The following is a 14,797-nucleotide window of genomic DNA, read 5'->3' as shown; positions in this document are numbered from 1 at the left end:
CCCTGTTTCAGGATCCAGTCTGCCTTGTCCACTTTCCTCACCAGTGGAGGGTCAACATAAGTTCCATGTACAAAGTTGAAGAGTAAATAGCAATTACTTCTATTTTTAAAATGTGTTTTGTTATTGATAGTATTACTTACCATACAGTTATCAAATATTCAAAGTAACTGAAGAGAAACGCAAATAATGTGCTGTGAAGATCTATGATTTTGGGACACACCTTGGGATCAGATTTAAACTAAATGCATGCTACACCCCTAATCTTCCCTACCCTGAGAGCCAAAAACTAATGAAAATCCTTCTAAGAGTATAAAAAATAATTATATCCATAATGAAAAATCCTTCTGGCTGTGAAATGGATAATTAAATCTACATAGTTGCATCAACAAAGACTTATTTCCTGTGCTGTGTTTTAATTTTTAGGTCTATAATATTTAGCATATCTTAGTGGCACAAAGCATGTTACCTATTCTAAAAGCTATTAAAAGTCTGAAATAGTCTTCTGAATTGGATGTCTGTTTCAGTTGGATTGTAGTGCAGCTTTCTAATGAAGTGAAATCCATACCATTGCAGCTTTTGTAGGATAATAGAAGTGATTACTGTCTGTGAGAAAGAACAAACCTTAAGATAACATTTAAGAAATCAAGATACCTTTTATAGACACTAATTTGAGATTTCTCTGATTTGGTGTTTTTTTCAATTGTCTTAATACTTTTTATGAATTTTATTCTTCCTCCACTCTTGCATGGACTGCTGATCATGTTGCTTCATGTTGTGAATTAGCCGATGGTTGTTCTGCTGATGGTTGACTTTGTTGAGCAATCCTGGAAGCACAATTCACTCATTCTGCCTTCACACAGAAAATGGGTGTTGCTTCAGTTTATAGTGATATGAAGTCTGACCCAATCTCTTGGGCACTTCAACTAGCTGTTGAATCTCTCTAACAATCAAGCTTCTATATTTTTCAAGCCCTGCTACTGCTACCTAATTTAAAAGATTGTAATGAATGCTATATCTCTACACGAGGAAAGTGTGACTAGCTACAAGTCTTTTAACTACTGGTACACTTAATTTTCTTAAAATATTTGATGAGGCTAAGTGGCTGATATGGAATCCAGTACCACAAGCAGTACAGCTATCTTGAAGTTCCTGGCAAGAGGATGAAGGCTGCAAGTGTCGTCAAATGCTTACTGAGAAGTAAAATGGACTCAAGTCCAAGTCCTCTAGAATTTATGACGTGGCTGCAGGAGAGCAATGGCAGTGAAAAGGGACGTCATCAAGGTCCAGGTCGGTGATTGGGTTGGGGCAGGAACAGCAGGAGCGGCGAGGTCGGGGCGAAGGAGTGGCGAGAGATTGTAGAGGGACGTGATCAGGGCCCAGGAGAGGTGTGAGTTCGGGGCCCAGAAGAGGCGAGGGCCCAGGGGTATGTGTGCGCACTAGGTCCGTGCAGCAGAGCTGGTCTCCAGTTGTCTTGGTTAATCCTTGCTACTGGGCCAAGACCTAGCTCTGTCAAGCCTGTGTGGTGGCTGGTGTGCAGTGGTCACCATGCATTTAAAAAAATCCAAGCACAGGCATCTTCCACCCTCCAAGATTTAGTTCGGACCTGAAATTTTAGGTCCTTCATTGAAACATCTGTGAACGTTTTGATGTGGAAGCAAGTCATCCTTGATTCGAGGGACTGCCTATGACTAACTGATGACTATGATCTGATGGAACATTTGGGAGGCTACGTCTGACCTTGGTATTCAATGTCTTCTGTGTTGTGCACCGCGTCAAGAATTTTGATTGGCAGAATAGTGCAAGATGCAGCTATGCACCTACAGTGGAGGATAATTACTGCTTGTGTTGACTTTTGTTGGATCAGTGATTACATTTTCCACAAGGGGTTTGCCAGATTGCTGAGAGTTCATTGATGTGGTTCTAAATCGATTTCATTGATGTCAGGTGGCAGGGTCTCCAGCCTTGCTATACACAATGGAAAATTAAGACATGCCTAATTTGGGACCAGCTATCTCAAGTCCATTGGATTTGATGGTATTTGTCATAATCTTGTACTTGCTGGTCAGTTGAAATCAAAATTGTATTTGGGCCTGTAGGGATGATAGGAGTATATGGTTGCAAATTGGTGGGGGTGGTGGGGCAGAGGATCAGAGGCACAAAATGGAGTAGTAGGGAAAAATAAGATAATCGATTAGATTTTGGCCGACTTTGCGACCGGGTTTTCGCTGCGATTTGACCTTCCGCGGTGAAAACCCGGTCGGTGGGATCCTCGGCCCCCTCTTTGCAGCGGTGCTTTCACGTACCGCTGGGGAGAGGAGCGTGACGTGAAACGACATGCAAAGCCGTGGATTGCGTTGCTGTTGTACTTTTGGCTCCTTAGGGACCCGTACGCCACGCCCACAATACCAACAGGGTCAAACCTGTCAGTACAGCCCTTTGAGCAGTGGTAAATATGAAGACCTGCAAAAAGGTAAGTAAAAGTTTTTATTAATTATTTTGCAGTGATTTATTAGGTAAGTGTTTTTTGAATGTTTTGTGAATTTTCTTCTGTTTTTTGCAGTTTTTCCCCCCCTTCCAAGGCCCCTCTCGCATCGCTACCGGCCTCGGCCTAAACTCACAATTTGTGCCGCAAATCCACGTGCAGCACCGATTTTACCGAAGTAAAGGCTAAAAGTTAGGCCTGAAAACGGTAGCCTAGCGAAAACAGAAATTTTGGCGTTCAATTACCTTTTTCGCTGAAAACCAAAAATCGAGCCCAAAAATCTGTACATTCTGGGATTTATTGAAATAGGCAATTAGTAAATGTTTATATCTTAGGTATGAAAAACTTTAATGCTTGCTATAGGACAAGTTAATGTTAAGCCCTGACTAACTTGACCCAACAGGCTGCCTTTCTGTCCAGAGTATCTCAAGACCATTAAGAGCTCTGACCTGATTGCAAAATTTATGGCAGCATGTTCAGTGGTTGCATTCTCATTAATGGGTCAGAATATTGTGGAGTTTCATCCATATCAGGGGCTTGAGCTCAAACTATTAACTGAGATCCCGATTGTCTATTCAGGTGGATGTTAAAGATCTTTAAACACTATTTGAATAAAGAAAGGGAATTTTCTTGGTGCTCTGATCACCATTACTTCCTCAACAAACCTGACCAAAGCAGAGTAGTGGGTCATTCAATTTGTGGGACATTACTGAGACAGAATAGCTGTCATGTTTATTTACATAAGCCAGTGTATTTAAAAATAATTCATTGTGTGAGGCACTTTGAGATGTTTCAATGTGATCAGTTGCTAAAAAATCCCCTGGGAGGACTTACACACACCAACGTTAGCGTCCTCGACCAGGCCAACATCCCCAGCATTGATTCTATCAGCTCCGCTGGGCAGGCCACATTGTTTGCATGCCTGACACGAGAATCCCAAAGCAAGCTCTCTAATCGGAATTCCTTCACGGCAAATAAGCCAAATGTGGGCAGAGGAAACATTTCAAGAACACCCTCAAAGTCTCCCTGATAGTGCAACATCCCCACCGACACCTGGGAGTCCCTGGCCAAAGACTGCCCTCAGTGGAGGAAGTGCATCCGGGAGGGTGCTGAGCACCTCGAGTCTCATCGCCGAGAGCATGCAGAAATCAAGCGCAGGTAGCGGAAAGAGCGTGCGGCAAACCTGTCCCACCCTCCCTTAACCTCAACAACTGTCTGTCCTACCTGTGACAGGGACTGTTGTTCTCATATTGGGCTGTTCAGTTACCTAAGAACTCATGTTTAGAGTGGAAGCAAGTCTTCCTCTATTCCGAGGGACTGCCTATGATGAAGTACATGCAGATTAAAAAAAATTAGTGGCATTTTTCTATTTACAGAACGGACTAGATATATCTCAATATTAGCCAGTGAACTCCGAACCCTAAGCATGTTGGATTTTATAGAGACTCAATGAATGCCCTTGAAAGTACTTCAGGCAAAAGCCTTTAAGTCAAATGGGAAACTTTTCTTCACTTCACCAGCTAGGAAGGCAGAGCAGTGTAGCTAGAGGATTGCAAGCACTTGTGAGCGATACTGGCTGTGTTCTGCAAAAAGTGCCATAGAAGAGGCCATGTTGTGCTTGTAATGGTCTGGATATTGGCCAATGATGGAATAGTCTTTGCAAATAGATACTTGAAGCCTTTAACAGTGCCTATAGTATTGAGCAAATACAGAGTTGCCTTTTTGTGCTCAACTGTAAGGAACTTGAATATGATTCAGGACTCCCAAGAATTGATGGTATTAATGAAGCATTCATTTTTATTGAGTATTAGCCCCAAGCTGTTTGGATATGCATTCATAAAGTTCTATAAATTGTAGAAGCTTGGAAAGATGCAAGAAGGCTTTTATTGATATTTTGTAAACCCCCAAAATATTTAAATATATAAATAAACCCAATAAATGTAAAAGGTTTTTCAAACATGAAATTTAAAATGTCGATTTGTGAGAAGATTGGTAATACATTGATTTGGGGCTTCAGTGCAGTATGACAGGAATTGGTGATTCTTGCACAGTGCACACACACATCACCACTCTGCTGAATTCATGATTTCAGCCAATGTTTTGTGGTCAGATGCTGAGCTGAACCCAGCAATTCCCTAAAAGGAAATTCTAGGGCTGTTGTTGTGTGCCAACTTGTGACCCCAGCTTGAGAATAGAAAAAGCAGGGAGGAAGGAGCAGGTTTTTTCCAGTTGGTAAGAACATAAATAAAGGTAGGTGAGAAATTACTCATTAAGTATTGAAATTCTAGACCTAGAATAATTCCAATCTGCTTTATTATAAAGGCAGCCATTCACTTACTAGCCGGCAACTTGTATTAACTGAGCACTTCTTTTCCAGCATTTAGAACCAATATGGCAGATCTGAGAATACATTGTCAGTGAGCGCATTTGGAATAAGCATGCGCAAGTGCATATACACATCCACTTGAACAGGAGTTCATTTGTAGTTTTATTTTTTGTTCTCTAACTTCCTTTACAACTTTTCCCCTCCACAATAATGTTCCCCTTAAGACTATCCTGTAAGACCAGGATCACCAACTTTGAAGTAATTTTATAAAATAAGGCAAGATGCTTGGTGAAGTTGTTGGGTAGTTATGATATTGGTGACTGCAGATTTGTTAATTAGTAGGCGGTTCTCTTTGTAAAATGGTGCACCAGCTGAAGAGATGAGTTGCCAATGGTATTCCAGTTACAGCAAGAATGGCTTCTGTGCATGAATGAAAACCTTTTGTTTTGCAATTTCTTCTTGGAAGTTATTAATTTTTCCCACTCATTTATATTGCAGTGGCTACAGATGAACGATGTTTCAGATATACAGACTGCGCCAGCTGTACTGCCAACACTAATGGGTGTCAGTGGTGTGAGGACAAGAAGTGCATTTCTGGTGGCAGCAACTGCACTATGGTGAGTTGAAGTAAAATATATCACCTATCAGTAAATATTAGCTCTGTCTGCATACCAGTACTGTTGAATTTTTTAAATTAATCATGTTTAAATGTTGATTACCTTTGTAGGCCAGTAAAATTGCAGGGTTTCCATTTGATCCAATGTGGATTTGGCTTTACATGGGTATAAACTGCAATGTAATGCAGTTGGGAAATTGTTCAGAGTATCCTTGAGCAAAATGTGGGATAACCTTAGACAGGTAATCGCATCTTGCTTGAATGCTGCAAGGCTTCATTGTCCCTGGGCACAGCATGCTATGGGAGCATGCCAGCACTGCATCACTCTATACAGGTACTGGTCTGACTGGTTCCTATAGTATAATGATTCTTATAATTTAGGATTAATTGCTTACTTTGATTTTAAACACATTTCTAGTGGTTTTCTTTTATCAAACCTTCTGTCCTTTTTGGCAATGAACACATAGCTAACCATATGCATATGTATCTGCATCTATGTACTCTGACCAGCTCAACAACGTAGTACAAATATTAACTAAACATCCGTGAAATTCCTCTCCGATAGCAAATGAGTTATGTAAGTTAGTCAATTTTTTGAAAACATGATCAATATTTTAAATTTAGTAACAGCATGATACTTTGGAACAGCCATTTAAATTTTATTTTTCCCATCTGGCAGAGTAAGTCAAGAGTGTATTTAATTAAATGTGTTGTTGATTTTGGATTATTATTTTGCAGGATTTATTGTACTTAATTTCAAAGTTTAATCATTTCCTGTTGCCCTCCTAAGTTTTTTTTTTTAACAATATAACTTGAATTATTGGGGAAAATTGTGCAGGGCATTCGCAACGAATACTTTCACGCAGGGTCCACGGTTCAAGTTCAGTTTATTGTAATATAATGGAGGTCTCCTCTATGTGTTCCTACGTTAGACTAGACAAGGCTGTCCCAATCCAGGATGTGAGTTTAAAGGAGAAAATTGTCTAAAATTTCAAACTTATTTGTTGTCTTGTTCAGAAGGCCCCAACAGTAGATGTTGTGGAAAATGGCAAGGTAATTTTGTTAGTGATGGGGAGTGCACATTTTGAAGTTAGGGTTAGATGTTAGATCAAGCCAGGGAATGTTTGTTGGCACCGGGTCCATTTCTCAGCTTGAATACAGATCTATGAATGTAAACGTTTTTAATTACGGCGCATTTGAAAAGTGTGTTAATGTTTTGAAATGGTGTATTGCAATTATTTGGGAGAGAAGTGTGAATGTGTGTAAATTTGTGTAATGTTATTTATGGGTTGCCAGCTTATGAATTGGAAAAACAGTTCAGACTTGTCTTATGTGAATTCAGAAGATGATGAATTTATTAGTAAACAATCCCTGTGATCAGAGACACAGAGAATGGTGTTAGAAATAACCAATGTATGGCTATCTCTGGTCACTTTTTAACAATCAAGATCAACTGTAAACCAATATGGTGGGAATATTGTGTTTAATCAATGTTTAAGACGGAATATAACACATTAGTTATGCGGCAAAAACATACAACCGTGACAAGTAGCAGGTACCGATCCGATCGGACAAACGGTTGGCGCATGTGAGCAGTTCTCTGGCTTGCGGCGCCTCTTCCTTTCGCCTAGAGCCTCCTTCGGTAAGCATGGGATAATTCTCAGAGTATTCGACCAGTGTATGGCTCTCACCTCCACCTTCTGTGGAGACAACCCCGAGGAGGTTACTTTTATTCTCTTTTTAGGGGTGTGCTTGAAATGGGATATTGACAAGATCTTTTAACCTGTAGAGGTTCCCCTAAATACTCAGTGCCCAATGGGGTTTTGAGTTCTTTGTCTTGATTCTCGAATCAAAGCCCTCCCTATAGTTGTCTCATGTTCTTGTTCACATGTCCTTTCCTGTTTATACTCACTGAAAGTTCTTGCTTTGGAATTTGTCTTACTCTCTCGTCCCTATCCTCTCGAGTACAATTAGTACAAGGCCTAACCTTCTACCCTCTCAATCATGAGGCCCAAGCCAGAGAAATGTCTAACTATAATCGGTTGTTACCTGCCTTGCAATCTAGCAAACTGCATTGTTTTTACATTGGCTTCCCCAGCTTCCTTCCATTCTAAGTCTTTCTATACTCATTAGTTTTTAATTATTTTCACGAGCAGTTCTGTTAAAGTAACTTCAATTCCTACCTTAGCATTATAACATAGAAAATAGGTGCAGGAGTAGGCCATTCGGCCCTTCGAGCCTGCACCACCATTCAATATGATCATGGCTGATCATGCAACTTCAGTACCCCGTTCCTGCTTTCTATCCATACCGCTCGATCCCTTTAGCCATAAGGACGACATCTAACTCCCTTTTGAATATATCCAATGAACTGGCCTCAACGACTCTGTGGTAGAGAATTTCACAGGTTCACGATTCTCTGACTGAAGAAGTTTCTCCTCATCTCGGTCCTAAATGACTTACAAGTTATCCTTAGACTGTTGACCCTGTTTCTGGACTTCCCCAACATTGGGAACATTCTTCCTGCCTCTAACCTGTCCAATCCCGTCAGAATTTTATATGTTTCTATGAGATCCCCTCTCATTCTTCTAAATTCCAGTGAATATAAGACTAGTCGATCCAGTCTTCATATGTCAGTCCTGCCATCCCTGGAATCAGTCTGGTGAACATTTGCTGCACTCCCTCAATAGCAAGAATGTCCTTCCTCAGATTAGGAGACCAAAACGGTACACAATATTCAAGGTGTGGCCGCACCAAGGCCCTGTACAACTGCAGTAAGACTTCCCTGCTCCTATACTCAAATCCTCTCGCTATGAAGGCCAACGTGCCATTTGCCGCCTTCACCGCCGCTGTACCTGCATGCCAACTTTCAATGACCGATGTACCATGACACCCAGGTCTTGTTGCACCTCACCTTTTCCTAATCTGTCACCATTCAGATAATATTCTGCCTTCCTGTTTTTGCCGTCAAAGTGGATAACCTCACATTTATCAAAATTATACTGCATCTGCCATGCATTTTCCCACTCACCTAACCTGTCCAAGTCACTCTGCAGCCTCTTAGCATCCTCCTCACAGCTCACACTGCCACCCAGCTTAGTGTCGTCTGCAAACTTGGATATTTAGGGTTATTCGATGTTACATTCAATTCCTTTGTCTAAATCATTAATGTATCTTGTAACTAGCTGGGGTCCCAGCACTGAACCTTGCGGTACCCGACTAGTCACTGCCTGCCATTCTGAAAAGGACCCGTTTATTCCTACTCTTTGCTTCCTGTCTGCCAACCAGTTCTCTATCCACGTCAATACATTACCCCCAATACCATGTGCTTTAATTTTTCACACTAATCTTTTGTGTGGGACCTTGTCAAAAGCCTTTTGAAAGTCCAAATACACCACATCCACTGGTTCTCCCTTGTCCACTCTACTAGTTACATCCTCAAAAAATTCAAGAAGATTTGTCAAGCCTGATTTCCCTTTCATAAATCCATGCTGACTTGGACCGATCCTGTCACTGCTTTCTAAATGCGCTGCTATTACATCTTTAATAATTGATTCCAACATTTTCCCCACTACCGATGTCAGGCTAACCAGTCTATAATTCCCTGTTTTCTTTCTCCCTCCTTTTTTAAAAGGTGGGGTCACATTAGCTACCCTCCAATCCACAGGAATTGATCCAGACTCTATAGAATGTTGGAAAATGACCACCAATGCATCCACTATTTCTAGGGCCACTTCCTTAAGTACTCTGGGATGCAGGCTATCAGGCCCTGGGGATTTATCGGCCTTCAATCCCATCAATTTCCCTAACACAATTTCCCACCTAACGAGGATTTCCTTCAGTTCCTCCTTCTCCCTAGACCCTCGGTTCCCTAGTATTTCCGGATGATTATTTGTGTCTTCCTTAGTGTTCAATTGGTCTGCCATTTCTTTGTTCCCCATCATAAATTCACCTGATTCTGACTGCAAGGGATCTACATTTGTCTTCACTAATCTTTTTCTCTTCACATATCTATAGAAGCTTTTGTAGTCAGTTTTTATGTTCCCTGCAAGCTTCCTCTCATACTCTATTTTACCCCTCCTAATTAAACCCTTTGTCCTCCTCTGCTGAATTCTAAATTTCTCCCAGTCCTCCAGGTTTGCTGCTTTTTCTGGCCAATGTATATGCCTCTTCCTTGGATTTAACACTATCCCTAATTTCCCTTGTTAGCCACGGTTGAGCCATCATCCCCATTTTTTTATTTACGCCAAACTTGATAATATAGAGCTTAGTTGGTTCAATTAAAGATGCATAAACAAAGTTGAAGTCTTGAAAACAACAGATAATAGTAGTCAGTTTTGCTATAACATCAGCAGGGAACCAAAACATTAGCACTTCTAAACATTTATTTATTCTGAGGGGACTTTTCATCTACAATTCTAACACAATCATGTAAACAGCACTCTTTGTGTCACAATTTTGTTCGTATAACCATATACATTTTGGACACCCCTGCTTTCTAACATGGGTCCTAGATAAAGGGAATTTTTAATTAAATTATTTTAAGTGTTGCCTACAAAACCCCTAGAGTATTAGAAGGGAAGGTATATATGTTCAGGGTAATCATTAAGGAACTGTATGGCTGGGTAATGGGATAAATTGCAAGAAGTTAATCCAAGAAGCTAATTTACACCTAGATTGTAATAACTCCAGCTTTCCATCTTTCACATTTACTAGTAAAATGTTGATTTGCTGTTGTCTCCCTTGCTTCAAAAATATTACATTTGAAATTAAGCACCTTTAGAGATTCTAAACTATTCCACTTGACATTTTAATATCCTTTCTGACATTTGGAGCAGTTGTACACAACTATTTTAATCAATATAAATAAAATGTATATCAGTAAGCAGTACTAGATATTAAACAAGGAGTTGTGTGATATATTTTATACAGTGGTTGTGTTAAAAAGTGGTTAAACTATCCAGTGACAATTTTAAACATTTCTTCTCCTAGTCTGTGACAAACAATACCAAATGCCGTGTGCGAAATGAGCATGTTTGTAGCAAACTTACAAGCTGCAAGACCTGCTCAATAAAGCTAAACTGTCAGTGGGATCAGCGGAACCAAGAATGTCAAGCTTTGCCAGGTAAAAATCTGAACAAACCAAACTAAATACTTGAAATTAATTTACTTTCATCGGACATATCTTATGGTAAAGATATTACAAAGGTGTATAGCTTTTAATGTTGTTACATGCTGAGTCCATGATCAGATCAGCCATGACCTTATTAAATGGCGGAGCAGGCTTGAGGAGCCAGGTGACCTACTCCTGTTCCTATTTCTTATGTTCTTATGCTACTTAATAACTGATTCTGATAATTGCTTCAACTTGTAAGTATAAAATGATCATTGCAACTTCCTGAAGATGTTTTTATAATGGTGAAGTCATAATTTTGTTATTGCCTTCATTGCAATACATTGAAAAAAGAATAATGTGGTTACCAAATACAGCATGATTCAGTTACACATTGAAGAACATGGAGAAGCGAGAGGCTGTTTGTCACCAAGCTGCTTGTATTAGCCAGGTACAGTTTTGGGATCTGATTTGACTATTTTGTTTGTTCTTCCTGCTTCAGATCTAGATCCTTCTACTCTTTTGTGTATGGTGGTCCACAATTTGAGCACACCTTTCTGGAGAAGATGTTGTAATAAAAATGTATATGATAAAGGCACAGCAAGCGTTTTTTTTTTACTTTTCTTTCTCATCATTCTTAAACTCAAAACATCTTGTTTTTAAAAAAAAATGGCCCTTTCTAAATTGGTTAAATAATCGGATTGCACTTAAAAAAAAATGTTAAAATTAAATTAAATTTCACGCAAAAGAATTAGACATGGCTGTATTGAATAAAACAGTTGCGTATTTAATTTATTTTAAACTTAAAGCTTCTAACCCTATCTAATTAGTTTAGCAGGTTTTTCAGTAGCTTATCATTTTAATGAATACTTGTGATGTGGAGAGGAAATTGCGAGGAAGGCAACTTTGAAGTTTAAAAGGATCATTTAAGGGAAAGACATTTCTGGACTAAGTGAAACAAAATTTTCCCTTTGGTATTTTTGCACAGGGAAATAAAATGGCTAGAAAATAAAGTTTATATATATTTTTTAAAATTAGACCTTCCAACTCATCTGTGTTTTGTGATTGGCATATTGTTAGCTGCCACTAGGATCATTATGAATGGTGGATGGCAGACAATGGCCTGTCTGCGTGATTGCTTGGTGATGTAGATGACTTGGAAGGTCCGTAAAATTCATAGTTTCTTCATGTCATTTCACAGTACATCACTCTTTGTGTTTCAAGATCTTGAAAGAGATATGAAAACTGGGTTTGTTCCTACAATTCCAGCTCATCTTTGCGGAGAAGGCTGGAGCCATGTTGGGGATGTCTGCCTCCGGATCAATGCAAGCCGAGAAAACTATGATAATGCAAAACTTTATTGCTACAATCTTAGTGGAAATCTTGCCTCTCTTACCACATCTAAGGAAGTTGAATTTGTTCTGGATGAACTACACAAATATACAGTTCAGGTAATCAAGGTTGAGTATTTCTTCTTCCAGTCTGTCCAACTTTGCATATTTAGGGAATACATACTGCAAAGCATTAAAAAGAGGGAGTGGAGTTATTTAACTGCTGTAGTTCTATGTAACAACAAAATGGTGCAATGTAATTTACAGACCCATCTTCAGTAGACCATCTTAGAGCATAGGACCCAATTTGTTCAGGAATATTGGAATATGTAGTAATGGACAATTATATTTTAGCCAATCATTTATAATGTGAGATGAATGCTCTTATTCCCAGCCCAATTGCTTCACTTCAAAATGTTTAAGTACTCAGTTATTTTAATATGAGTTGAATATTGGCATTGTAGCTTGATACTAAAATATTTGTTATCTCTCACTGGAATTGATGCTGTGAACAATGCACAGTTTAAATAAAATTAGATACTTTTTCATGCATAGAAGTACTGGAATCTTATTCACAAGTTATGGCTTCATACATCTAGTTAGAGAAAAATGTTATTCTCCAGTGCAATATTACATTGATACTGCGTGATAACTTTGTGACTGGAACCACTTCTCCATCTGTGTCCACTGCTGTAAATCTGGCATATTCAGGCATGATGTAGGTGTATTACTGCTTGTTATGTGGAATCAAAACTGAAAATAACAGTTCTACACAGCAAATTTGGCAGGTAAATTCAGTTTGTTATCATTTGGAGCTGAGAAGCTAAATTTTCACTAGTTGTATGAATTTATGAATATAGCAGTTTGGGCTGAAACAGTCCAGTGAATTTGTTAAGATAATTTACACGATGACAGCTTATCTCACTTGGCGTGAAATAGAGGTAGTTCACATGATGTAACAGGAAGTATTAATCCTTTTGGAAATAATAATATCCGCCAGCTTGTTATATGAATAGAATGCAAAATAGAAACTGTGATATACCTAGTAATTCCACTTAATCAAGAGTCTGCTTCTTGCTTGTGATAGCTGGATTTTTTTCAAAGCCAGTAGCCAATTACACCATAAGTATTATTGTCCAGGCATATGGGAGGTCTGATTCAATTCCTGTTTTCCCAAGATGAGGTACCCTCGTGCATGGTACACCAGAGATCTGGCTAAGAACTTTGCTCAACTATGTTGCAGCGCAGTATGAATGGTAGGCAGCCAGTGGACTTGCATTTGCAGCTATCACATTGAGAGTCAGGTGTTCAATTGCTTGAGCTTTCAAGACAATTCAGGAACTTGCTTATTATTCATCTGTCTGTTGAGTTTTAAAACAAGAATTGTTGGACTTCGTTAATGTGGCTATCATACTCTATGATTGAAATCTAAAGAAAACCTATTTTATTTTGAATTATCTTGTCCGTTTCTTGAAGACTATGGGCCCAAGTTTCCACACGTTAAAAAACGGGCGCCGCTCTGAGCTGGGCGCCCGTTTTCCGCGCCTAAAACAGTGGCGGAAAGAAAACTCGCGATTCTGGAGCGTTCTGCAGCTCCTTGTCTGCCTGGCGCGGCGCCCAGGGGGGCGGAGCCGACACTCATGCGATTTTGTAAGTGGGAGGGGGCAGGTACTATTTAAATTAGTTTTTTTCCTGCCGGCAACTATGCGCGTGCGCGTTGGAGCGTTCGCGCACGCGCAGTGTGAAAATAATATTGGCACTCAGCCATTTTTGTAGTTCTTTGTAGCTGTTTAATTTTTGAACATTTTTTAAAATAAAAACACATTGTCATCAGCACTTGCAGCCTTCTCACTGTCTCCTCTACCACCCCCCCCCCCCCCCCCCCCCCGCGGGAAGAACGTGCGCCTCCTCTCCTCACCCCCCCCCCCCCCCCGCGGGAAGCACGTGCGCCTCCTCCCCCCCCACCCCCGCGGGAAGAACGGGCGCCTCAGGCTGACTGCAGCATTCTCCGTGCCTGAAGCACTTTCACACAGGTAGGAAGATGGTTTATTTAATCTTTTCTTTGCTTATAAATGTTTATTCAGGTTGGATTTATTTGTAGAAATATAAATAAGGATTTATTGTAGAATTTAATGACTTCCCTCCCCCCCCACCTCGTTCTGGACACCTAATTTGTAACCTGCGCCTGATTTTTTTAATGTGTAGAACAGGTTTTTTCAGTTCTACAAAAATCTTCACTTGCTCCATTCTAACTTAGTTTGGAGTACATTTTCACTGTGGAAACTTTGAAATCAGGCGTCAGTGGCCTGACACGCCCCTTTTGAAGAAAAAATTCTGTTCCAAAGTAGAACTGCAGAAAAAAAAATGTGGAGAATTGCGATTTCTAAGATAGTCCGTTCTCCACCAGTTGCTCCTAAAAATCAGGCGCAAGTCATGTGGAAACTTGGGCCCAATGTGTGCTTTCAAATGTCTGCTTAAATAAAGCTGTCTTTTGTGCATTGTTGCTTGTGATTTTGGGAAGTGAGCAGTCGGTAGCTTTGTATGAAACAAATGGTATCAGGTTCAATCTTGCTTGGCCTATGTAACAGAGGAATTAAAAAAAAAGATTTGTGACAGAAAACTGGGAGAAGGGATTTACTAAGATTATATTTTAAGACTTTACTTTCCGTTCAGTCTCTGGATTTAGAGCAAAGTTGTAACAGTTATTTAATATCGAACACTGAGATTTTTTTTCATGCATGAGTTTATTATTTTGAGAGCTACCTGAATGTGATTACATTGTAAGCAAGTGGTGTAGTGTCTGACATTTATGAAATTTAACTGTAAACTTAAAAGAACTGTTTGCTCCCTTCCTCCCTATCTTTGGGACTAGCTGTGCTTATAACAATGAGGGATGTTAGTAGAATCATAGAATTTTACAGCACAGAAC

At 39.8% G+C, this 14,797-nt stretch overlaps 1 protein-coding gene across 2 annotated transcripts in view; it reads left to right on the top strand.

The window, feature by feature from the left end:
- The window catches only part of atrnl1b (attractin-like 1b), a 1,062,984-nt gene that overhangs the window by 235,236 nt on the left and 812,951 nt on the right, over positions 1-14,797 (top strand). The window contains exons 13-15 of one of the 2 annotated variants that reach the window (XM_070876576.1): positions 5,307-5,425; positions 10,417-10,549; positions 11,807-11,988. In XM_070876576.1, the coding sequence (XP_070732677.1) occupies positions 5,307-5,425; positions 10,417-10,549; positions 11,807-11,988 (434 nt within the window). Of the gene's footprint in view, positions 1-5,306; positions 5,426-10,416; positions 10,550-11,761; positions 11,989-14,797 lie in introns of both variants that reach the window. The other variant, XM_070876575.1, reaches the window with a different exon arrangement.

Source organism: Pristiophorus japonicus, chromosome 3 (assembly GCF_044704955.1).
Source record: "Pristiophorus japonicus isolate sPriJap1 chromosome 3, sPriJap1.hap1, whole genome shotgun sequence".
NCBI lineage: Eukaryota > Metazoa > Chordata > Chondrichthyes > Pristiophoridae > Pristiophorus > Pristiophorus japonicus.
The sequence above is the reverse complement of the archived record's forward strand: the minus strand, read 5'-3'. Positions and strand labels throughout refer to the sequence as shown.